Here is a 23,783-nt window from a genome sequence, read left to right on the forward strand (position 1 = left end):
GGTGTCCTGGCAGACTTTGAGCTGCCCTCCGGAAGGGCACCGCTGTCTCATAGCATCTCTGTTGTGTCCAAGAGTCAAATGAAGAAGGTGCAGAGATGCTGAGAGTATGGAAATGGTGTTGGGGAACTGTATATGGGCATCTGAAAAGAGCCCTGTGTGTCCTTGGCTAGAAGGGGAGTGTGGAGACCTCCCTTGGGTGCCCTGAGAAAGGGAGAGATGGTTGGAGAGCTGCGGTTTTGAAACTGGACTCGTCTGCTCTCAGCAGGGGCTGGTTTCTTTTTAGGGCAACATATGAGAGTGATCATCCCCCAGCTCCAAGAGGTGTGAGCAAATGACAGCTGGGAAGAAGGCTAACAGACAGACAAGCTGTCCTCACTCTGCACCAAGCGACAGGGAATCCATTTTTCTCAGGATTCACAGTAGAAATGCTGAGAATTGCTGCCTTTGAGGGTCACTCCCCAGGGGTGACAGGGGCATCTCAAAGAAAATAAACACTATTAAAAAATCCCCCAAACTCTGATCCTCAATCCTCAGTTGGTGCAGATGCTGAAAAGCCCTTCCACGTGCCCAGTAGATTTCACCTGAGAGGAACTGTGACTGTTAGAGCTAGTCACCCCCATTCCCATGTATCCCACCACTATACAGCCAGACTGACTCCTCTGGACCTCATGGGCAGATGTCCCTGCTCCTCCTAACACACTCTGCCAGTGCAAAGTGGAGTTCAAGCAAGGGAGCTGCGCACAGATCCTCTCAGTAAGAGAGAGGCAAAGTGGGGGGTTGCATGAGAACTGGAACATTTGGGGGATTTTTTACTTGAAAAGTCTCTCCTAACTTCTCAATGTCTTTTCTCCTTTGGACAGTCCCCAAATCCCAGAGATAGTAAAATGTCCAACAGCAGCTCCTTCAGTGAGTTCCTCCTCCTGGCATTTGCGGACACGCGGGAGCTGCAGCTCTTGCACTTCTCGCTTTTCCTGGGCATCTACCTGGCTGCCCTCCTGGGCAATGGCCTCATCATCATAGCTGTAGCCTGCGACCACCGCCTCCACACCCCTGTGTACTTCTTCCTCCTTAACCTCTCCCTCCTCGACCTTGGCACCATCTCCGTCATTGTCCCCAAATCCATGGCCAATTCCCTGTGGGATACCAGGGCCATTTCCTACTCAGGATGTGCTGCCCAGGTCTTTTTCTTGGTCTTCTTTATGTCGGCAGAGTATTGTCTTCTCACAGTCATGGCCTATGACCGCTATGTTGCCATCTGTAGACCCCTGCACTACAGGACCATCATGGACAGCAGAGCTTGTGTCAAAATGGCAGCAGCTGTCTGGGCCAGTGGTTTTCTCAATGCTGTGCTTCACACTGCTAATACATTTTCCATACCACTCTGCCAAAGCAATGTCATGGACCAGTTCTTCTGTGAAATCCCCCAGATCCTCAAGCTCTCCTGCTCGGACTCCCACCTCAGGAAAGCTGGGCTTCTTCTGGTTATTGCCTGTCTAGCCTTTGGGTGTTTCATTTTCATTGTACTGTCCTACGTGCAGATCTTCTCTGCTGTGCTGAGGATCCCCTCTGAGCAGGGCCAGCACAAAGCCTTTTCCATGTGCCTGCCTCACCTGGCCATGGTCTCCCTGTTTGTCAGCACTGCTGTGTTTGCCTACCTGAAGCCCCCCTCCCTCTCCTCCCCAGCTCTGGATCTGGTGGTGGCTGTTCTGTACTCAGTGGTGCCTCCAGCAGTGAACCCCCTCATCTACAGCATGAGGAACAAGGAGCTCCAGGAGGCAGTGAGGAAGCTAATTCAGCTGGTACTAGTTCAGCAGCAATGAGCTGCCCATCTCTCCTCACAAGCAATTCCCAGTTTATCTCCAGCAACTCTTGTACCTTGGGCGTCCTCCCTGTGAGAGCCATGTGTGTACACAAATGTTTGAATTCATCCCACTTCTCCAGAGGCGCAAAGCCCATCCCTCTGACCCAGAGGCCTTCTGTAAAGCTGCTGATCACTGTGTCAGAGCTGGCCTCCCAAGCAGCACCACTGTAATAAAAAGGGATCTCCGTAGTACTGTGCCTGAAGGTTGGGCTCTTCTTCCCAAGCTGGAGCGAAGAATGAGCTCAGGGAATTGCCCCCAAAAAGGCCCTGTTGCCATGCCTGGGATTTCCATGGGCTAAGGGGCATCAGCTGTTTTGGGTGATGTGTGAGGGAATGAGGGCTGCATTCATCTGTCACTTGTGGGTGCCCAGTGCCCCTGGAGAGGGTGAGTGGTCAAGAGGCCTCTTCCAGGGACTGTCCCACGTATTAGAGGGCTGCTGATGGATTCCCATCCTTCTGGAAAGGAGTACTGAGCCACCAGAATTTCACAGGGGATCTCCAGGGACAGCACATTCCTGGGATGAGCAGTGAGTGGAGTCTCCCAAAACCAAGTGGAGCCACCCAAAGGAAAGGGCTAAACTGAGGAATGCACCAAATCAGGGCTCTGCAATCTCAGGAGAGGCAGTGGGCTGGGTCTTTGACACCCCTGAGCCATTGGAAATGCCCTGTGATTGCTCCAAGCATCCTCCAGAGCCACAGACCCTGGGGAGGGTGTTGTCAGGTGCAGTGATGCTGGACCAGCTGGGCCTGCCCTGACCAGCACAGACAGTGAGGCCCCACAGCCTGCTCGCCCTGCAGAGCAGCACCGCCAGCTTGGGACCCTGCAGGGAGCACAGGTGCAGGAGAGGTGCAGGAAGGGCCGTCAAGGCCAGAATGGACACACTGATCTGGAGAAAGGCTCTCTGGGGAGCAGGGATGCCTGCAGAGAAGAGCAAAGGAGCAACAGTGTGCTTGTGGGGAGGAATAAATGAAAAACCTGTTTCTATGTGTGTCAGCTCAGGGCAGGCTGCTCTGTCACTGGAGCTGCATGAGGAGCCCTGGGGCCGGGATTCTTGCGCTGTGCTGGGCAGAGGGGCTGCCCAGAGGGGCTGCAGGCAGCCAGGGTTAAGGATCTCCTGGTGATGAGAGCAGTGGAGACACGGAGTGAGTGGCCTCCATTTCCTTGTGCCATTGCTGGCCCCCAGCCCCCCGGGGGCTGATGGGGAGGCTGACACCCCTCTCTGCCCCCCAAGACCTGCTGTGCCCTTCAGAGGTGCTGGGGCTGTGGGGTGAGTGCCCAGAGCTCTGCAGCCCCCTGCGGCGGGCACTGCTGTGGGGCCACCCCAGCCTGGGCTGCTCTGCTGGGTGGGCTGGGGAGAGGGCAGGGGAGGTGGGGAGAGCTGGGGAGGGTCTGGGCTGAGCTGGAAAGGATGGAGGAGAGGAAAAATGCCAGCAAGCAGCTCCTGTGTGTGAACAGCAGTGTGGGAGCACATGGCCGTGTGCTTGCAGGGCAAATGCAGGTCTCCTGGGAAAGGCACCAGGACATGGCGGGTGCAGGAGAGAAGAGCCCAGGTTGTTGCCTGTGTTGCATGGACACACTGGGAAAGCTGTGCCAGGGCCATCATCCCAGACCAGCCCCTCACATCACCCCTTTCCAGCACTGGCTGCTCACCACAGCTGTGGGGAGCTCCATGGCCAGCTCCGTCCTCCTGCACGGCTCTGTATCCAGACACAGGAGAAAAGGCCAGCCTTGCACGGCCTCTCTTCTGCACCACACCCCAGCACATCCCACAGCACGGCTGTCGGCTAAACCCCTGTAACTGGGAGGCCTCAGGCAGAGCTTCCCCTGGAAAGCTGAGGCAAAAAAGACATTTAATGCCCCAGCCCTTTTCATGTCCAAGGTCTTTGGTGCCAGCTCCAGCTGAGCTCTGCCTTTCCTCACTCCATCCCTGCGTGCACAGACAAGGTCTCAGTGCTGCCCCTGTGCAGCCTGTTCCCCTTCCACCCTTGTGCATTTCCTGCCTGGCACCCTGAACACCGATGCTGCTGCTAGGGCAGAGGTGGAGGATCACCTGGAGCGGCTTCTCTGGGAGGTTCCCAGGGAAAAGCTGTGCCCAGGCCGAGTCTCAGCCCCAGACCCAACATGGCAGAGGGGAGCTGCCCTCTCCCCACCCACCCTGCTGGTGCCAGCCCCACCACAGCCCCCTCCTGAAAGGCTCCAGCGCAGCTCTCAGGGGAGCTGGAGCTGCCTCTCCTAACTGTGCATCATAAAATCTGACCCAAGTGGCTGCCCTCACTTTTTCGTCCAGCTAAGACTCTGCGTGCAGCATTAGCTGAGTAGGGGTCCAGATCTGAAGCTCTCCTTACACCTTTACATTGGCTGTCAGGCAAGTGTTGCTGTGGATATATGGTCATCTTTTACACCTAAAACCCCCTCTGGGTGCTGCTCGGGTCCCAGCATCCCTTTCTAAGGCTTTCTTGACTGCAGTGTGGAGGCAGGTTCGAGGTTGAGATGGGGAGTCGGATCAGCAGGATGGGGACAGGGACAGGTCCGGACATGAGAGGTGCAGGGCCTGGCACAGGCATGTCCACAGCATAACTCAGGCAAGGCTCCAGCCTGTGATTCTTCCCTGAGGGTGCAGCAATCACTCTCCAGTGACCCTTCCCTGCGCCTCCTGGCTCCCCACTGCCTTTCCTGAGACTGCAGAGCCCTCCTTTCCCCATGCATACCTGCATTTAGTGCTCTACTTTCTGGTTACTCCACTGTGGACTGTTCCTCCCTTTGTGAGGCTCCACTCACTGCCCACACCAGGCACACGCTGTCCCTGGAGATCCCCTGAGCTCTCCTGGGGGCTCAGATTCCCCTCCAGAAGGATGGGCATCTCTCATCAGCACTGTCACCTGTGGGACAGCCTCAGGCAGGAAATTCAGAGACCATTCCCCATCTCCACTGGCACTGGTCACCAACAGATGAACCCTGCATCCAGCCCTCAGTCCCTAACAGATCACATGTAGACTCTGAGCTTGTCCCCTGCATCCCATGGAGGTCACAAGCAGAGCAGCAGGCCCTTCTATGGTGCAATGTCTTTGGGTGTATTTTTGACTGCAGCTTCTGAAGAAAGGCCAGACTTCAGGCACGTAATGGAGGGGATCCCCTCTTATTATAGCAATGTTCTTGTGCAGGCCAGGTCTGGCCTAAATGCACCCAATGCCTGGTCCTGCCTCAGCTCACAGGAATGCACAGGGAAGCACAAACCTACCACCAGCACATTACAAGAGCACTGAGCCATACACACGCATCAGAGCAAGGCAGGGCAGTGTGGAAATGAGGAGAAAAGCCCTGAGAAGAGAAAGTCCTGCTGCTGTTGGTGGATGTGTCTCCAAGAAAGCTGCAGCCCCCGAGTGAAGCCTGCAGTGAGGAAATGTCTGTTGTGGCAGTGAGGGAATGGTGCTGAGGAGCAGATGGTCTGTCCCCACAGGCTGTTTCCAGACTCTCCTCCTTTCCACTCTCACTGTGCTTGGAGTGTTGGAACGCTGTAGAGGGAAGGGACCAGGCCATGGTGACAGTCGGCTGCCACCCTCACAGGAGAGGGGTGTGAGATCACAGCCTGACTGTGGCCACAGGAGCTGAGCTCTCCCAATGGACACGGGACCCATGGTCTGCACACGCCTGTACTTATTGGAGCCTGACTCTGTGCCCCTGAGCTCCCTTGGTGTCAGCACCAAAAGAGACACTGCAAAGGGAAACTCTCCTCATTGCACTGAAGGCATCCAGGGAGCTCAGACTAGCGGGCTCGGAGGTTCTCCCATCTCTGCCGATGAAGGCAGAAGCCTGGCTTCCTGCTTCAACACAGTCTCTCAATCAGATTCAAATGAGAGATTCCTGAGGACAAGTGGCACACAGTAAAATATTTATTTCTTTTATGAGAATGTAACAGAGAAAAGTAAGTGAGAAAGAAAGCCATGAGCAACACATAGGTATTTTGCCAAATACCCTGGGAATGAGGAGCAGATGCACATGGGAGAGTTATTGGTGCTGACATTGTACCTACTGAACCAGTTTCCTCAGTGCATCTTTGAGCTCCTTGTTCCTCATGCTGTAGATGAGAGGGTTCACTGCTGGAGGCACCACCACATACAGAACAGCCACCACCAGATCCAGAGCTGGGGCAGAGAGGAAGGGGGTTTCAGGGAGGCAAACATGATAGTGCTGACAAACAGGGAGACCACGACCAGGTGAGGCAGGCACATGGAAAAAGCTTTGTGCCAGCCCTGCTCAGAGGGGATCCTCAGCACAGCAGTGAAGATCTGCACGTAGGACAGCACAATGAAAACAAAATACCCAAAGCCTAAAGAAACACTAATCACAAGTGCCCAAACCACCCTGAGGTAGGAGTCTGCGCAGGAGAGCTTGAGGATCTCAGGAACTTCACAGAAGAACTGGTTAACAACATTGCTTTTGCAATGGTGGTATTGGTATTGGAGTGGTATTGAAAATGTGTTTGCAGTGTGCAGGAGAGCATGGAAAAAACCACTGGCCCAGGCAGCTGCTGCCATTTTGACACAAGCTCTGCCACCCATGATGGTCCCGTAGTGCAGGGGCTTGCAGATGGCGACAAAGCGGTCGTAGGCCATGACTGTGAGAAGAGAATACTCAGCCAAAAGGAAAAACACAAAGAAAAAGAGCTGTGCAGCACATCCCAAGTAGGAAATATCCCTTGTGTTCCAGAGGGAATTAGTCATGGATTTGGAGACAACGACGGAGATGGAGCCAAGGTCCAGAACAGAGAAGTTGAGGAGGAAGAAGTACACGGGGTGTGGAGGTGGTGGTCGCAGGCTATGGCTGTGATGATGAGGCCGTTGCCCAGGAGGGCAGTCAGGTAGATGCCCAGGAAGAGTGTGAAGTGCAAGAGCTGCAGCTCCCGTGTGTCTGCAAATGCCAGGAGGAGGAACTCGTTGAGGGGGCTGCTGTTGGGCATTTGCTCCTTTCAGGGAAAGGGGAACTGTCCAAGGAAGAAGAGACATTGACAAGTTAGGACAGACTTCTCTGAGCAAAAATTTTCTCATAACCTCCCCCAAACACACACACGTTACTTCTCCCCATCTCAGAAGCACCGTCCTTGAGCTCCATGGCTTGAGCTCTGGTTTCTGCTGGCTGAGTTTGATGTGAGGAGCAGGGGTCTCTACCTGTGGGCTCCAGAGGAGTCAGCCCTGACCTACAGCACTGCAGACATGGGAACAGGGGTGACTACACTGTTATATTCCCAGTTCCAGTCAGAGTTAATCCACTCATGATGCTGAAGCCATTTTCAGCATCTTCACTCCCAGTTCCACATAATGTGGGTTCCTGAATAGTTTTAAGGGTTCTTTGGTTTTCTTTAGCTGACCCTGTCACACTTGAGGAGGATTCATGGAGGTAGAAACCCTCAGCATTGCTGCTGCACTCAGAGTGAGCAGCTGTGATTCTGGAGAGGCAAAAGGATTCACTCTGGCTTTAGTGCAGAGGGAGCAGAGCTGGCCTGTCCACCTGCCTTGTTCCCAGCTGCCCTGTGCTCGTACCTTGGAGGTGGAGGACAGTTGCACTCATGTTACCCAAAAGAGAAACGACACTGCAGAGAGCAGAGGAATGCACTTGCAAAGTGCCCATCAGCACTCTTTCTGAGGGGATGGGAGGGAGGTCTCAGCTGTCTCCTTCTAGCCAGCAACACATCAGGCTCCTTCCAGCTGCCCACATCCAGCCACCCAGCAGCATGTCCCAGTGTGGCCTCAGGATCTAGGTGGCTTCTGCCTGGGGCACCTAGATAACACACAGCTGCAATGGGAGAGCTGTGTCCTTGTGGAGGGCAGCTTGCAGCCCAGCCAGACACCCCAGGGAAATGTCCTAAGGATGGGGCGTCCTGACGAGACACCTGGCTCATTCCTAGCCCCCCCTCCCCCCCACACACACTGCTTTGCCCAGAGACCCACAGGTTAGAGGGGCACTTGGGCACCTCACTGTGAAGGACACGTCTGCATGGCAGGACCCGCAGGATCAGTGTCTGAACTGCATCAGAAAGCCCCCTGCCCAGAGAATCCAAGGGGAAGGACAAGGGCAGCATGGGCAGGTGGGAAACATAGAGCAATACCATGATATTTGTGGTGAGGGAGGCAGGGCCAGGAAGGGACAGAGGGGCACTCAGGAGTGTCTCCTCTCCTGGATGTCTGGCTGCTGAGGAAACGACTCCTGCCCTGCACCCCCACAGCCTTGAGAGCAGAGGGCTGTGCTGGCTGGGAGAGGAGAGGAGGCGTTCGAGTTGATAGTTTCCTCTCACACTTTGAGCATGACTCTGCTGCCTGGAGCCGTCCCTGCGGGGACCTGTTTCTCTCTCCCCACGTCTCTCCCCTCTCAGTGCTCACAGACCCCATCCCACCCGCTGGGTGCTCAGCTCTGCCCTGCAGAAACCTCCTGGGTGAAGGACGCTGCCCAAGAGCACCTTCTTTTTTGCAGGTGCTATGGAGCAGGTGAGAGAAACCTTGCTGAGGCTGGAAAGGTGATGCTGGCTCTGTCTGTAGGCTGAGAGGTGGATGAAGGCATCTGCTGAGTCCCTCCCAGAACTGATCCTCTCTCAGTGTCACTGTTATGGAGCCTTGGTCCCCTGTCTAAACCTGACAGATCTGATCGCATTTCACTCCACCCAAACAGAAAAGAACTGAAAGCACAGACTCATGAAAGCTCCTTCCCTTTCAGGTATCCCCTGCCTTGGCATTCCTGTTGAAAAGTCACCTCCAGATATGTTCCCCAGCCCTGACCCACACAGCACCCTCTCAATGGCAGAAAGTACCTGCACTGAGGAGGTTCTCTCCTCCCACCCAGTGCTTCTCCCCTCAGCGTCATGGGGAGCTCCCTGGGCAGGCTGAGTGCCGACCCTTGCAGGCAGCAGAGTCACTGCCCTGGGCACACAACACCCTAGGGCACAGCAACACTGCTCTGAATCACAGTCCGTGCAGACATGTGTGCACACCCCAGCTTCACACCCCTGCAGCCCTCCCTGGAAAAATGGTGCGGGATGCCCTGTCCCTCTGACCATGTGGCAGGGAATCCCTGCTCTGAAGCGTCTCCCCATCCTCCACACTGGAGAAGTCGGGAGAGCAATCTTTAAAAAAACAGTCATGGGATGGACTGGGTTCAGAAGATGCCTCCAAGAATGACAGCAGGCCTGCCCTGCAGCCAGACACGTACCGTGCAAAAGGCTGTGAAGATTTCTCCCACAATGAGCTCTCCTCTGCCCTCCCACTCCACACTGCCTTTCACTTCTCACTGTCTTCTCTCCTCTCATGTCAGCAGCAGCAGGCAGTGCCCAGAGCCCTGATGCTCTTTGCAGAGGAGCTGCTCCTGGATGCGGCTCTCTCTGGGCGGTGCAGACAGGTTGCCATGATTTCCCTCTGTCCCCAAGGCCTGCCACTCTCGGGAGCAGAGACCCAGCTGAAGACATGAATTTCTCTGTCCCTTGTGCTGCCTCCTCCTGGGAAATGTTCCCTGAAGTAGACTAAAATAACCAGCTATTGTGCTTTTCTAAAGAGTGCAGAGAGACTGATTCCAACATTGCAGTCTGTTTCATCAGAGGATGGCTATCTATGATGGGTGGAAATGTCCCACTCTGGAAGCCCCAATTCCCCTCTCTTGACTAGGCAGAAAACCTAGACAGGGACAAGAAGGGAGCTCATGGACACATGGTTCAGGTGTTGATTCAGATGAGTCAGTCTGGGCATCTCATGTCCGTTTAGAAGCCCCTGTTATGCAGTGGGATTCAGATCCCTCCCGTGAACCCCACAAACACACAGGAGGTGGGATTCCCCTTGCTAAAACTGAAGCGAACACAACAGAGATGCCTGCACGTGAGCTCCTTGTCTAAGCTCCAGTTATAATACCTGGAGATGGAGGGTCGAGTCAGTTGCTCGCACACAAACACCTGGTGACAGTTGAAGGGACAGAGGTGGTCCCAGGCATGTGCCAGTGTCTGCTTGCTCTGATGGAGCCACTGTGAGACCTGCATCATCCTAGAGCATCAGGTGGGGCCCAGGTGGGGAATTTCCTTGGCCATCTGAAATGACAGTAGATGCCTACTACAACTAGTGTTCCACTCACTCGGAAGCTGAGACAGATGAAGATCCCAATGTTACAAACAGCTATAGTAATTCAGTGCAGACACTTGATTTCGTGACACAGAAATAGTCTGGCAGGGCCATTTCAGATGCCTGGGGTGTCCAGCACAACCACATGTCTCTAGCAGATACATTATGAGACCTAAAATAAAACCATGCCTCTTTGGAGTGATTGCTGGGCAAGGGCCCCAGGGCATCTTGCCTTTCCTACATGTGCCCAGACAAATGACAAACTGCCTTAAGGGAAAGTCCATCCCATCTACATCCATGTGTGCTGCATAAATGGGAGGCACATCAGAGCAACATCTCTGCTCTAGTCCCTGCACTCTCAAACCCTTCTAACTCTCCTCCTCCTGAACCTCTTCTCACCCCATCACATGACATGAACAGGGACTAGGCTAATGATGACCTCAGGGTGGATGGATCACAGGCTGCGCAGGCCCAGGGACTTCTTCAGTGCAACCTTTTCCTGCCTAGAGATGGATTCACTTCTTTCACAGGCTCCATGGTGCTACAAATCAGCTCAGGCAGCAATCCCCTCTCCTGCCATTTTGACACAGCTCATCTCTTTTTCTCCCTGGCCTTGGACACTGCAGGCTTTGCTCTCCTAGTGGGAACCTCCTTTCACCATTACAGAGGAATGCAATGCCTAGTGCAGGACAACAATACGGTTAGGTAAATCATTAATGAGCAACTGGATTGATTGCCCTCTGTGAATAAAAGGCCTGCACTTGTGGAGGAGAAGAGAGTAGTAGCTGTCCAGTAGACATGCAGATGGGCAGAAAGCTGGTTGGATGATGGAGCTCAGAGGGCTTTCATGAATGGGTCATGCTTGACCAGGAAGCCAGGGAAAGGTGGGGTATGCAGGGGTCTACCCCACATCCTGTCCTCTTTGAAAGGCTCCTCAGCAGGGCAGAACAACATGTGCATCAGGACAGGCAGAGACCTGACCGGCAGAGGAGTGACCCTGAGGAGAAGGCCCTGGACATTACGAGGGGTACCATATGAGCCAGTGGTGCACGCTCACCACAAAGGAGGCCAGCTGCATACAGGACTGCATTAGGAAGAGCGTGGCCACCCAGGCAAGGACAGTTCTTATCCCCCTCCACTCAGCACTGCTGTAGCCACATGTCTGGAATAGTATGTCCCAGTATGGTACGCCCAGTGCTGAAGGAATGTGGAGCAACTGGAGAGGGTCCAGAGGAGGTCTGCCAAGATGGCGTTGGGGGCCTGAAGCACATGGCTCGTATGGAGAGGTTGAGGGACCTAGGATGCTTTAGCCTGGGGAAGTGGAGGCTAAGGCCAATACAGTAGTCACCTGTGACTGCCTGTGACAGGGTGGTTTCAGAGCTGATGGAGCTTTTCTTGGTAGTGGGAAGCAGCATGAGAAGGGGAAAGAGCCACAAAGTGCATCTTGAGAGGTTCAGACTGCACTTCAGGTAACAAGAATGTCACTCATAGGGTAGTGCTGCGGTGCAAGAGGACACCCAGAGGGACTCCGTGATCAGCCCCTTGCCTTTTGTTTCAAGAAGCAGACAGCAAGGACAGAGGGATGTCAGTAAAGGTGGGGAGATCCTGCAGTGAGAGCAAGGTGGGGAAGCAGGTTGGGTGTCTACAGGCTGCAGGGAAACAGGTGCAGGTTTGGGACAGCATAGGACAGTGTGTGGTGGAGATGACTAAGGGTAATGCCAATGTTGAAACCCTCCAACAGAACTGAGGTCTTTGTCCCCTTTGCTATGGCTGGTGTCTCTGCCACCAAAGCCCATGAAAAGATGACGTTTCCTTGCAGCACTGGGGCCTTGCTGCCTCCTCACCTCCACGGAGACCAGGAGGTGCCGTACTGTTGTCCTGCACTAGGCATTGTGCACCCCCCACCCTGTCACTGGCACCAGGAAGAGATCTGAGAAAAGTTTGAGGAGAGGATCTCCCCACACAGAGGCTGGCTGTGGGTCTTGGCCATTCTGCTTGATAACACACAGCAAGGTTGATTGGCATCACAGCCACCCTCACATTGCCTTTGCCTACCTGCAATCAGCGCCTCCAACTTTCTACTCTAATCAGCCACCAGGGAGCTTTTGTTGATAATGGCCCTCAGTGGGACCCATTAACGCTCCAAGAAACTTGGGGATTTGCTTCTGATGTAAACTCCTTGAGAGGTTTCTTCAGTCTCCTCTCAGCATCTGAGGTTCATGGGCTCAGCAGCAAAGACACCCGAGGGGTCATTAAAATGCAAAACCCCCTAAGGAGCCATGCCTCTCCCCATAATTTTCTTCAGCTCTTCAATTCTTGTGCTGTGGCTAATTGGAGAGGTTAGAAGAGGAAGACTTCAATGAGCATCAAAAAAAAAAAACAACAAAAAAAAAGATTTCTGCTTTTAAAGTTTTCCTTATTTTTCAGCCTGCAAACTAGATATCCACCTTCTCCAACTGGTATTGATCCAGAGTGTCTCCTAATGAGGTCTGAACATGTAGGAAAAGCACCATCCTGGAGGTCAGACATCCATGGAAAATATTCCTCCCCACCTCCCCAGCCCTGCCACTTCTCCCATCAGCCACTGGGGACTTAGATCACTCTTGTGAAAATTGAACCTGTTGCCACTCAAGGCTGCAGCTGAATGTTACAGCTCATGGGCACCAATTCCCACCTGCTTTCCTTAGAGAACTAGCTGCAAACAGGCACACAAGGATTTGTCTTCATTGTGATCAAAGAAAAATGAACATGATCCAGTGTCATAAGAAGTAAAATGCACTCCTCAGCTGTATGTCAAGTCTGTGTTGCCTCCAGTGACATCCATGGGCTACACGGAATAACCTTCATTGTAATGTTCTTCACAAATAGATAGGAAAGGCTGGATAAACACACAGTAAAAGAGTTGGTTGAAGAGACAATTAGACTACTGAAAGACAAGGCAAGCTTCAGACTCCCTGAAGCTTAAAGCAGCAACTAGAGGGTTGAGAGGTGTCTGAATTGTAAAGAGTAATGGGAAGAAAAGACTGGGAAATTATGGAAAGTGCATATGTCCAGAACATCTGACGCAAAGTCGACTTTAGAAATGATCAATTTTATCAGGGTATGTGGAAATATGTGAAAGATTAGTTGAGGTTAAAACCACAGCATAACAGACAGAGCAGTGATAATGCAAGTTAAGGAGCAGATCAAGATTTCTTCTCCTGAGATTCATGCCCTTCCTCAAAATTTCCATTATGTCATCATGGGAAAACACTGACATTTTATTAGGATTATTCAGTCATTTCAGCTGATGAAAGTGTGCTCATATTTTCTTTAATGTTGAAGATAGTTCTTCACCTTTCCAGGCAGAGCTCAGCTGTCTAAGCACAAACCTGCAGTGCCACTTGGAGAGGTCCCAGTGTCTCTGAGGGACCTGCCTGGGCCTGGCAACTCGCACGGGGGACCTGAGGGAGACCAGAGCCCCTCAGAGCTGCAGGTGGAGCCTGGGCAGAGGGGACCAGGGCACCTGGAAGGGCACCAGCCCTCCATGACCCTGTGACTGCATCCCACCCCAGTTCTGAAAATCACTTTCCTTTTCAGACAGAAAGATAATGCATAATCTCCCCAGAAGACTAGTGTACTGAAACAGAACAAATCAAGAAAGACAATAAGAACACACACAAAAAATGAAAAGTTGGAAAGTCTAACAAAACATTTATTTGCTTTAAATCTTTGTCTGAATTCTTTCTTGTTTCATTTTTAATGTCCTTTTCTAAACCTTTCTGTTATAATCAGGCCTACACCACTAAACAGGATATTTCTGTGTCTCACACAGAACCCAGTGCTCAGCAAACCACCCCTGCCCATGGATATCCATGCCACTCTTCACTCTTTGCACAGAGAATGTCGCACTCTGATGGGTCGGGCTCTCTCGACTGGTGAGAAAAGCAGGGTGACCAGCTTCATCTATTTTTGGGTGGTCAAATTTGCACAAATCTCAACATATCTGTGTTACCGTGACGTTTTAAAGGAGTCCCTAAAACACCTAGCCACACTCCCTTTTCATTCCCTGAATGGTCAATGAATTACGACTCCATTTTGGGGGACAACAGGGAGGAGGCTGATCTCACCCCAGGCCAGACCCAGTTGTCTGGACTTCCCTTTCTAGTCAATGGAGGGAAATAAGATGCCTCTACTGAGTTGTTCTGAGATACATTTCCTAATGACAAGCTAAGGTCCCATACGAGCCACCTCCAAAATTTCCAGCCCCACATGGGAACACAGCTACCCCAGGGCATCTCAGGCAGCAACAGGCTCTCTATGTGATCAAATGAATCAAGCCCCAACAGGAGATTATTGTCTGAAGTTGAAATCTTCTCAAAAAATAACTCAATGTAATAATTGACAGAAAAAATCCTCTTTTCCAAAACTTCACACAGTTTTTACCATTGCCAAATATTTTTTTTCATTCTTATTCATTGACAGCGCCATGTTCATGTACTACAGGAATTAGTCTGTCTATGCAAGTGTACATACATATATACATTATTCATCAAAATACATTTGCTGGCAATACTCTGGTGTAGTAGTGGAGGAATGGAGAAACTTTGTTCTGAGGAACTACTTCGTTTAAATGGACATGTTTCAGATCTCTTCTTCTGCCTCTCTCTCCTTTCTTCTTCCTCGGCCTCCTCTCTCTTTACAGAGCTCTCCAAGAAACGGTTCACTGAATCACAGCACTTAGGGTGGGGAAGACCTCTGGACGTCATCTAGTCCCAACCCCCCCAGTCAATGCAGAGGGAACTAGATGAGGTTGCCCAGGGGCTCCCCCCAGTCATGCATTGGCCCCAAAGGTGCTGAGAGTGCGCTCCATCCACTGTGCAGGCCATTCATCAAGATGTTAAACAGTCCTGCCCCACATGGTGATCACTGTGGGATGCCGCTACTAACCAGCTGCCACTTGGAACTTGTACCATTCATCACAGCGTTTCAGCCTGATGGTCCAGCCAATCTTCCACCTTCCCCCTGGCCAATTCATCCAGGGCAGATCTCAACAATTAACCTCTAAGGAGACTATGGGGGACTGTGTCAAAGGCCTTGCTAAAGTGAAGCTTCACAAAATCCCCTGCTTTCCCCTTGTGCACAAAGCCATTCATCTGATGGTGGAAGGCAATCAGGTTGGTCAGGCATGCTTTCCATTTCCCCTTGGTCAATGCATGCTGCCTCTTCCAGGCCTTGTCCTTCATAGGCTTGGAGATGGTTTCCAGGAGGATTTGCTCCATCACCTTCCCAGGGACTGAGATGAAGAGGACCAGCCTGTCATTGCCCAGATCCTCCCTCTTGCCCTTCTGCCAAATGGCTGTGATGTCTGCCTTTTCCCAGACATCAGGAACCTCCCTGATTACTGTGACATTTCATAGACAGTTGGGAACAGCATTGCAGTGACTCCAGGCACCTCTCCCTGCACCCTGGGGTGCTTCCTGTCTGGTCCCATGGACTTGTGTGTGCCCACTGGGCAAAAGTCCTCCCCAGCTGCATCTTCCTCTGCCATGGGTGAGGCTTTGCTAACACAGATGCTGCCAAAGGACTCAGAGGCCAGGGAGACCTGGCAGTAGACAATACCAGTAAAAGACCAGGTAAAAGAGGCAATGAGCTCCTCAGCCTTTCCCCTGTCTTTGTCACTAGGTCTCCTGCCCCACTGAGCAGGGAGACCACCCTTTCCTTGGCTGCCTACCTTGTGCTGCCCATGTACTTACAGAAGCCCTTCTGGTTGCCCTCCTCATCCTTTCCTAGTTCCAGCTCCAGCTCCAGCTGCACCTGAGCTTTGGATTGCCTAACTCCATCCCTCCCACCACAGGCAATGGCTGTGTCTTCTTCCTGGGTAGCCCATTCCCCTTTCAACCCTCTGTGCACTTCCTTCTGCCTTTTCAAGTCTTAAATCACAAAGTCCCTGCTCATCTGCGCCAGCCACAGGCCAGGCCCTGATGCACTTTCCTGAAAACTAGAGTGTTCCTGTGCCTCAAGGACGTTGTCCCTGATGATCCAAGAGGGCTGCATGGCTCCTCTGCCCTCCACGGCAGTCACCTGTCGTATCCTGAGAAGCAGATCCTGAACAAGATGAAATCCTCTCTGCTGCAGTGCAGGGTGGTGATTCTGTCATTCCTCCTACCTCTCCACTGCCTCATGGTCACCTCAGTGACAGCCAACCTCCACATTCACATCCCCATCCGGGCTGAGCTTCAGGCAAGAAACCAAGGGGAGGATGGTGCCATCTACCTAGAGGTACAACTACAGAGGTAGAGAACTCACCCTGCAGAAAAGCCTGCATTTCTCCCCTCGCCACTGAGAGGATCCCGGCAATGGACTTCTATCCCAGCAATGGACTTCTCTGTGGTTAAAGGCGGATTCAAAGAACTTCAGGGGTAATGTAGATATGCCTGAGGCAGTGCCTCCCAGGCTGCCCTTACAGTCAACAGGGAAGGGGGGGAGGTGTTCATCTGCCTTCTTTTAGATGGTCACGTGAAGCACAAATTGCTCCTGTCCCAGAGACATTTGCTCTGTGCTTGAAATGGGGCCTGAGATCATAGGCCTTTAGGATAATTCAGGATGAAGGGACCACAGGAGGCCTGTAGCCCAACCTGCTGCTCACAGCAGGGTCCGATGGAGGGTCAGAAACCCCAAAATGTCCCTGCCAAAGGACTTCTGGGGTGATAGAGCAGGAGAAGGTAGCAGCAGGTTGACAACGTAGTATAAGTCCCATGGACAAAAAACTTTCCTTTTCCCCGTCTCCAGAGAATTAAATCCTCAGCTCTCCAGGGGGAACAAGCTGGGACACTAACTTTGCCACTAACATGGAGTTGGAGAAGTTGCTGAGTCCCTTACAGAGAGAGGCTGGTCCAGAGGACACCACCCCAATGGCACCAGACCCCCAGGCGTGCCTGCCTTCTTGCTGGGCACCCTCTGCTCCAGGCAGGAGGTGTGCGGGGAGCACAGTGGGGTTTGCAGTCTGCAACGCTGGCCACCCAGCAGGTGTGGTGGGACCCCACTCCTCTAGATGAGACTGGGTTCTCCTGTATTTCCCCAGTGTGAAGTCTGTGTCCCCTGTGGCTGGGAATACAGCCCGGCAGAGAAGGCCAACATGGGAAACACGATCTCTGTTCTGGGCTGTGAAGAGAGAGGGGAGGGCAGAGGGGGATCTGCTCATGCCCTGGGCACTGAATCCCTCCCTGCAGCCGGTACAGCCCTGCTGATGCCCTGTAACCTGTGAGCCCAGGAGGTGGGACTCCCATCTGTTCTGGCTCTAAAGATTTCTCAGCCCTTCAGACCCAGGAGGCAAAGCACCGGTCTGGGGACACCTCAGCAGTCGAAGGGGCTGAATGCCTGGTGTGTTCCTGAGAACTTTTCTGCAGTCTCCCAGCACTGGTTTGACTCCTATTGCCCATGGAGCAGAGACTCCTTTGGAGGATGAACTCACTCACTGTGTGACTCTGAGCACGGGGTTGTCCGGGCAGTACAAATGCCAGCAAGGCCTCAACCCCGCAGCAGTGTCCCCTGCCCAGGACTCCACTTTCCAGCCCCTTCCTCCTAGAGGATTTGGCTTGGGAGGGACTGCTGGAGATCTGCAGGACCACGATCTGCTCTGAGCTGGGCTAACTTTACAGTTAGATCAGGTTGGTAAGTGCTTTCTTCAGGAGAGTTTTTAAAGATGTCCTGGCCCCTGCCCCAGTGCAGCTCATCTATCGTTGTCTTTTCTTTGTTTTTTCATTAAGCTCCTTTGAACTTTCCCTTCCTGCAACTTCTCCTTGTTGTCTCTTGTGCTTTCCTCCCCTTGTCCCCCAGCCACACCATCCCATCTACGTTGCCCAAGCACAATCACAGCCTCACCTCCAAGCACAGCCTTGCTGGGATCTCCTGGGACCACTCAGGCAGGCCGTGGTGGCCAGCTCCAAGCAGAGCTATGCACTATGGGTCCCTACATGGTCTCAGAGGAGAACATATGGAAACATAACATGACCCAGGGCAGAGTCTGTGGGCCAACACCAGGGCAAAGCTGTGGTCAGCAGGTGTGAGCAGAGAAGATCTCCAGCAGCTCCTTTCCACACCCAGGCAGGGAGTGATGCACCCAGCAGTGCTCCTGAGAGAGGACAGTGACACAGAACGGGGGGGGGGGGGCACTGTGAGCTGCAGTGTTGGGCACTGAGCATCTGTGCTGGGTCTGAGAGTCCTGACAGGTGGTGCCAGTGGCTGCAGCCACCGAGAGACCCTTGACCACACAAGCAGCAGTGAATTCCCTCTACAACTGTCGGGAGCTTCTGGAGTGTCGTGGCTCACATCTGCGCACCATCCCTGTGCTGACCCAGCCCTGGTGCCCTGCACGTGGACTCACGGCCCCACTGTGCAGGCACCACACAGGACAGGGTGCGTTCAGGAGGGGGGAAACACTCTCTTGGAACGGTCACCATGACAGTCCTCGGAATCCCATCCCCCTCAACCCTCCTGCCTGGCAGCCTCCCACCAGTCGACATCCCCTGCCCAGCCCTGTCCCTGTGCCCCTGGGTTTAGCAGAAGGCCATGTGCTGGGGTCTGCTGGGGTTTGAGCCCATAGAGAGGCCAGGCAGGGTGGGCCATTCCCCCCATACAGGTGCTGAGCTCAGCAGGCAGATGGAGCTGGTCACATTCCAAGATCACCCCTCACCAGCACCATGGGGAATGGCCAGTGCTGGAAATGGCTGGTATGAGGGGCTGGGTCTGTGAGGAGTTTCCTGGGACAGCTTCTCCTCTCTGTTCATGCAACAACAAGCTGGGCTGAATCTTTGTTCTGACAGACCCTGTATGAGGCCCCCCATGGGAGGAGGAGGGTCTAGAGGCCCAGTAGACAGCCCCAGGGCCTCCTCTACATGCTCCCTGCCAGCCCTGTAGAGGACCCAGGAGAGGGCTCATCCTTCCAGGGCTCACAGCTGGACGCCCAGTCCTTCAGCTGGGCACAAAGTCTTGTCTGGGGGTGACATTTGGGGTAAGGACCAGCATGCGGGGTGGGGGAGCAATTGTCTGAAGGAGATGTGCTGGGGACAGGGCGTGAGGGACAGCAGCTTTGGAGGAAGAGCCCAGCCTTCAGGCAATGCACCTGGAAGAACCTACTTTATTACAGAGATACTGTGAGGGAATCAGCTCTGACCCAGTGTTAGACACAATTTTATATGGGCACCTGGTGAGAACGAGCAGTCTCAGGAAAAGTGGAATGAATCCAGGCAATTCTGTAGCAACATGGTAACAAATGATAATAACAACAGCAATAATAATGAAAATAAAGCAAACAAACAAAGCTCATTCCTGGTACAGGACACAGCGGGAGTCAATTGTGGAGAGCAAAGGCAATTTTCCCACTGCTGAAAAACGTCCATGAAATCACTTTCCTCAGGGCATCTTTGAGCTCCTTGTTCCTCATGCTGTAGATGAGAGGGTTCACTGCTGGAGGAACCACTGCATACAGAACAGCCACCACCAGATCTAGAGCTGGTGAGGAGAGGGAGGGGGGCTTCAGGTAGGCAAACAGGGCAGTGCTGAGAAACGGGGAGACCACAGCCAGGTGAGGCAGGCACATGGAAAAGGCTTTGTGCTGGCCCTGCTCAGAGGGGATCCTCAGCACAGCACTGAAGATCTGCACGTAGGACAGCACAATGAAAATGAAACACCCAAAGTCAAAAAGGCTATTAACCACAAGAAGCCCAACTTCCACGAGGTAGGAGTCTGAGCAGGAGAGCTTGAGGATCTGGGGAATTTCACAGAAGAACTGGTCCACTGTGTTGCCTTGGCAGAGTGGTAGTGAAAATGTGTTCCTAGTGTGCAGCACAGCATTGAGAAAACCACTGTCCCAGGCAGCTGCTGCCATTTTGACACAAGCTCTGCCACCCATGATGGTCCCGTAGTGCAGGGGTTTGCAGATGGCAACATAGCGGTCATAGGCCATGACAGTGAGGAGATAATACTCAGCAGCAAACAAGAATACAACCAGGAAGACCTGTGCAGCACATCCCAAGTAGGAAATGGCTCTGGTGTTCCAGAGGGAATTGGCCATGGATTTGGGGACAGTGATGGAGATGGAGCCAAGGTCAAGGAGGGAGAGGTTGAGGAGGAAGAAGTACATGGGGGTGTGGAGGCGGTGGTCACAGGCTACAGCTGTGATGATGAGGCCATTGCCCAGGAGGGCAGCCAGGTAGATGCCCAGGAAGAGCGAGAAGTGCAAGAGCTGCAGCTCCCGCGTGTCCGCAAATGCCAGGAGGAGGAACTCACTGAAGGAGCTGCTGTTGGACATTTTGATATATCCAGGCATGGGGGACTGTTGAAAGAAGAAAAGACATTGAGAAGTTAGGAGAGACTTTTCAAGTAAAAATCCCCCAGATGTTCCAGTTCTCATACAAACCCCCACACTGCCTCTCTCTTTACTGAGAGGATCTTTGTGCAGCTCCTTTGCTTGAACTCCTATTTGCTCTGGCTGAGTGTGGTGTGAGGAGCAGGGACCTCTACCCATGGGCTTCAGAGGAGTCAGTCTGACTGTAAAGCGTTGGGCACAGGGGAATGGGGGTGACTAGCTCGGACAGTCACAGTTCTTCTCAGGTGAAATCCACTCGCTTTGTGGAAGGGCTTTTCAGCATCTGCACCACCACTTCTAAAGAATAAGGGTTGAGGAACAGAGTTTGGGGGATTTTTTAATTTTCTTTGAGGTACCCCTGTCACCCCTGGGGAGTGAACCTCAAGGGCAGCAATTCTCAGCATTTCTACTGTAAATCCTGAGAAAAATGGATTCACAGTCCCTTGTTGCAGAATGAGGACCACTTGTCTGACTATTAGTCTCATTCCCAGCTGTCCTGTGCTTGCATCTCTTTGAGCTGGAGTATGATCGCATTCATATGTTGCCCTAAAAAGAAACCAGCCCCTGCTGAGAGCAGACGAGTCCAGTTTCAAAGTGCAGATCTCCAAATTTCTCACCCTTTCTCCAGGCACCTGAGAGCTCTCCACACTCCCCTTCTAGGCAAGAACACACAGGGCTCTTTTCAGATGCCCACATACAGCTTCCCACCATCATCTCCATACTCTCAGCATCTCTGCACCTTCCTCATTTTCCTCTCAGATAACACAGAGATGCTATGAGGCAGCAGTGCCTTTCTGGAGGGCAACTTGCAGCCTGGCAGGACACCACAGGGAAACAGTCCAAGGACCGTTAGGACTGGAAATGGGCTCTCCTTAAGGGAGAGTCAGTTCATTTCCGAGCCCCACGGACTGCATTTTCTGGAGCTCCACATGTTAGAAGGGGCTGGGAAATCTCATTCCCAAGCAGATCCCTCTCTTGCACAACTTGCAGCACTGGTATCTGAACTGCAGCTGAAAACCCTGAACCCCAGGGAGCCTGAGAGAAGAAGAGGAGCAGCAAGGAAAGGAGGGGAAACAAGGAGCAGCACCATGACCCTGCTGCCAAGGGAGGCAAGGAGAGAGAGACAGACGGGTACTCAGGAAAGCCTTCCCCTTAACCAACTGGGCATGCCGCCTTGCCGACGGGGACATTTGCAGGGCAGGTGCTCTCAGCCCCTTTGTTGGGCAGCACGAACTGGGCCTGTAGCAGGAGAGATGCCCCTCTCCTCTGCTGGAGGTCTGGCTGCAGAGGAAGTGGCTCATGCCCTGGACCCCATGGCTGTCAGGGCAGAGGGTCAGCTGGGTGGGAGAGGAGACACAGGGAGAGTTTGCTCAGAGGAAGGTGTCTGCCTTGCAGGGACTGACCATGACTTGCCCAAATCCATCAGCCCATGATTCTTCTGTTAGCAATTCCCTCTCCTTCCCTGCCCAGTTTTCCTACCTGCAGCTGTCCCTGCTGCCTGCAGCTTTCTCTGTCCCAAAATCATTTCCCGTCGGTGCTCACAGACTCTGTCCCACCCTCTGTGTGCTCAGGTCTGCCCTAAAGAAACCTTCCAGGACTGAGACCTGGGCAGGGGCATCTCTGTGCTTGCAGGTCCTAAGGAGCAGGTCACACAAAACCTCGAGGAAGCCATGAAGGTGCTGCTGGTGTTGCTGTAGGTGGAGGTGGGGTTGAAGGGGTTTGCTGAGCTTTCTCACAGACCTATTGAGCTCTGAGAGTGAAGGTTTGTGAGTCCCAGGCCCTTGACAAAGCAGCAAACTCTTTCCTTTTTCCTCCCTGCCCAAATTAGGAAACTGAAAGCCCTGCAAGGAAAAGTCCTTCCCTTTCAAGTACCCTTTTTTCACCTTCCTCTGTGCTGCAGGGATATGGCTCTGAATCACAGCCCTGGGCAGACCTGTGTGCACGTCCCAGCTTCACAGCCCTGCAGCTGTCCTTGGGAGAAGGTAGCAGCATGCCCTGTCCCTGTGATGGTGTGGCAGGGAATCCCTGCTCTGAAGCATCTCCTCCTCCCCAACACTGGAGAAGCTGGCAGAGCAATTCATAGAAAACATATCAGTGATGGGATGGAATAGGTTGAGAAGAGCCCTCCAGGAACCTCAGTAGCATTGCCCCGCGGCCAGAGACTTACCATGTTCAGGGCTGTGAAGATTTCTTCCACAATGAACTGTCAGCCATCCTCCCACTCCGCACTGCCTTTCACTTCTCTCTGTAGTGCCTCATCTCATGTCAGCAGCAGCAGGCAGTGCCCAGAGCCCTGCTGCTCTTTGCAGAGGAGCTGCTCCTGCACACAGCTGTCTCTGGGCAGTGCTGTCAGGTTGCCATGAGCTCCTACCATCCCAGGAGCCTGGCCCCACTTGGTAATAGTGGCCCAGCTGAAGTCCTGACTTTCTCTGTCCCTTGTGTTGCCTCCTCCTGGGAAATGTTCACTGAGATAAACCAAAATAATCACCTTTGGTCCCTCTCTAAGCAATGCAGAGAGACCAGTTACAGCACTGTCACTTGTTTCATCAGAGGATGGTTATCTACGAGAGGTGGAAACATCCCACTTTGGAAATCCATATTCCCATGTCTTAACTAGGCAGGACACTTAGAAGAGGACAAGAAGGAAGCTCATGGACACATGGTTCAGGTGTTGATTCAGATGAGTCAATTTGGCCATCTCATGCCCGTTTTGAAGCCCTTGATATCCCCTGGGATGCAGTGGGATGCAGATCCCTCCTGTGAACTCCACAAACACACAGAAGGTGGGACTTCCCCTTGCCAAAACTGAAGTGAGCACAACATAGAGGTCTGCGTGTGAGCTCCTTGTCTAAGTTCCCATTGTAATCACTGGAGATGGAGGGTGGGGAGCCAGTTGCTCACACACAAACAGCTGGTGACAGTTGAAGAGACAGAGGTGGTCCCAGGCATGTGCCAGTGTCTTCTTGCTCTGATTGAGCGACTGTGAGACCCACATCCTTCTGGAGCATCAGGTGGGGGCCAAGTGGGATATTTCCTTGGCCATCTGAAAGGACACTAGATGCCCACTACAACTAGAACCCCACTCACTAGGAAGCTGAGACAGAAGAAGACCCCAGTGTTACAAATAGTTGTTGTAGTTCAGTGCAGGCACTTGATGCAATGACATAAAAATAGAAACTGCTGCTGGCCTATCTGGGACTCAGGCAGAAGGGACCTCACAATCTACACTGAAGCCATAAACGCGCTTCTGGCCTATCAGCAGCAGAGACAGAGGTGACTTTACCTGAACCTACAGCAACCAAGAGCCTGCTGATGACACATAATTTATAGAGAAGGAAGTGACCTCACAATCATCATCAGAGCCATGTCCCCACTTTTGGCCTATCAGGTACCCAGGCAGCAGGGACCTCACAATGAACATACCAGCCATGTGCCTGTTCCTGGCTTATCACCACCAGAGACTCTGGTGGCATCACAAGAACC

General features: G+C 52.9%; 1 protein-coding gene across 1 annotated transcript; it reads left to right on the plus strand.

Annotated features, from left to right (window-relative positions):
- The first annotated feature begins 884 nt into the window (after positions 1-884).
- LOC136995994 (olfactory receptor 14A16-like) lies at positions 885-1,820 on the plus strand. Its single transcript, XM_067316989.1, has one exon. The coding sequence runs from the start codon at positions 885-887 to the stop codon at positions 1,818-1,820; it is 936 nt and encodes a 311-aa protein (XP_067173090.1).
- Positions 1,821-23,783: the final 21,963 nt, after the last annotated feature.

This window comes from Apteryx mantelli, unplaced genomic scaffold, assembly GCF_036417845.1.
Source record: "Apteryx mantelli isolate bAptMan1 unplaced genomic scaffold, bAptMan1.hap1 HAP1_SCAFFOLD_20, whole genome shotgun sequence".
NCBI lineage: Eukaryota > Metazoa > Chordata > Aves > Apterygiformes > Apterygidae > Apteryx > Apteryx mantelli.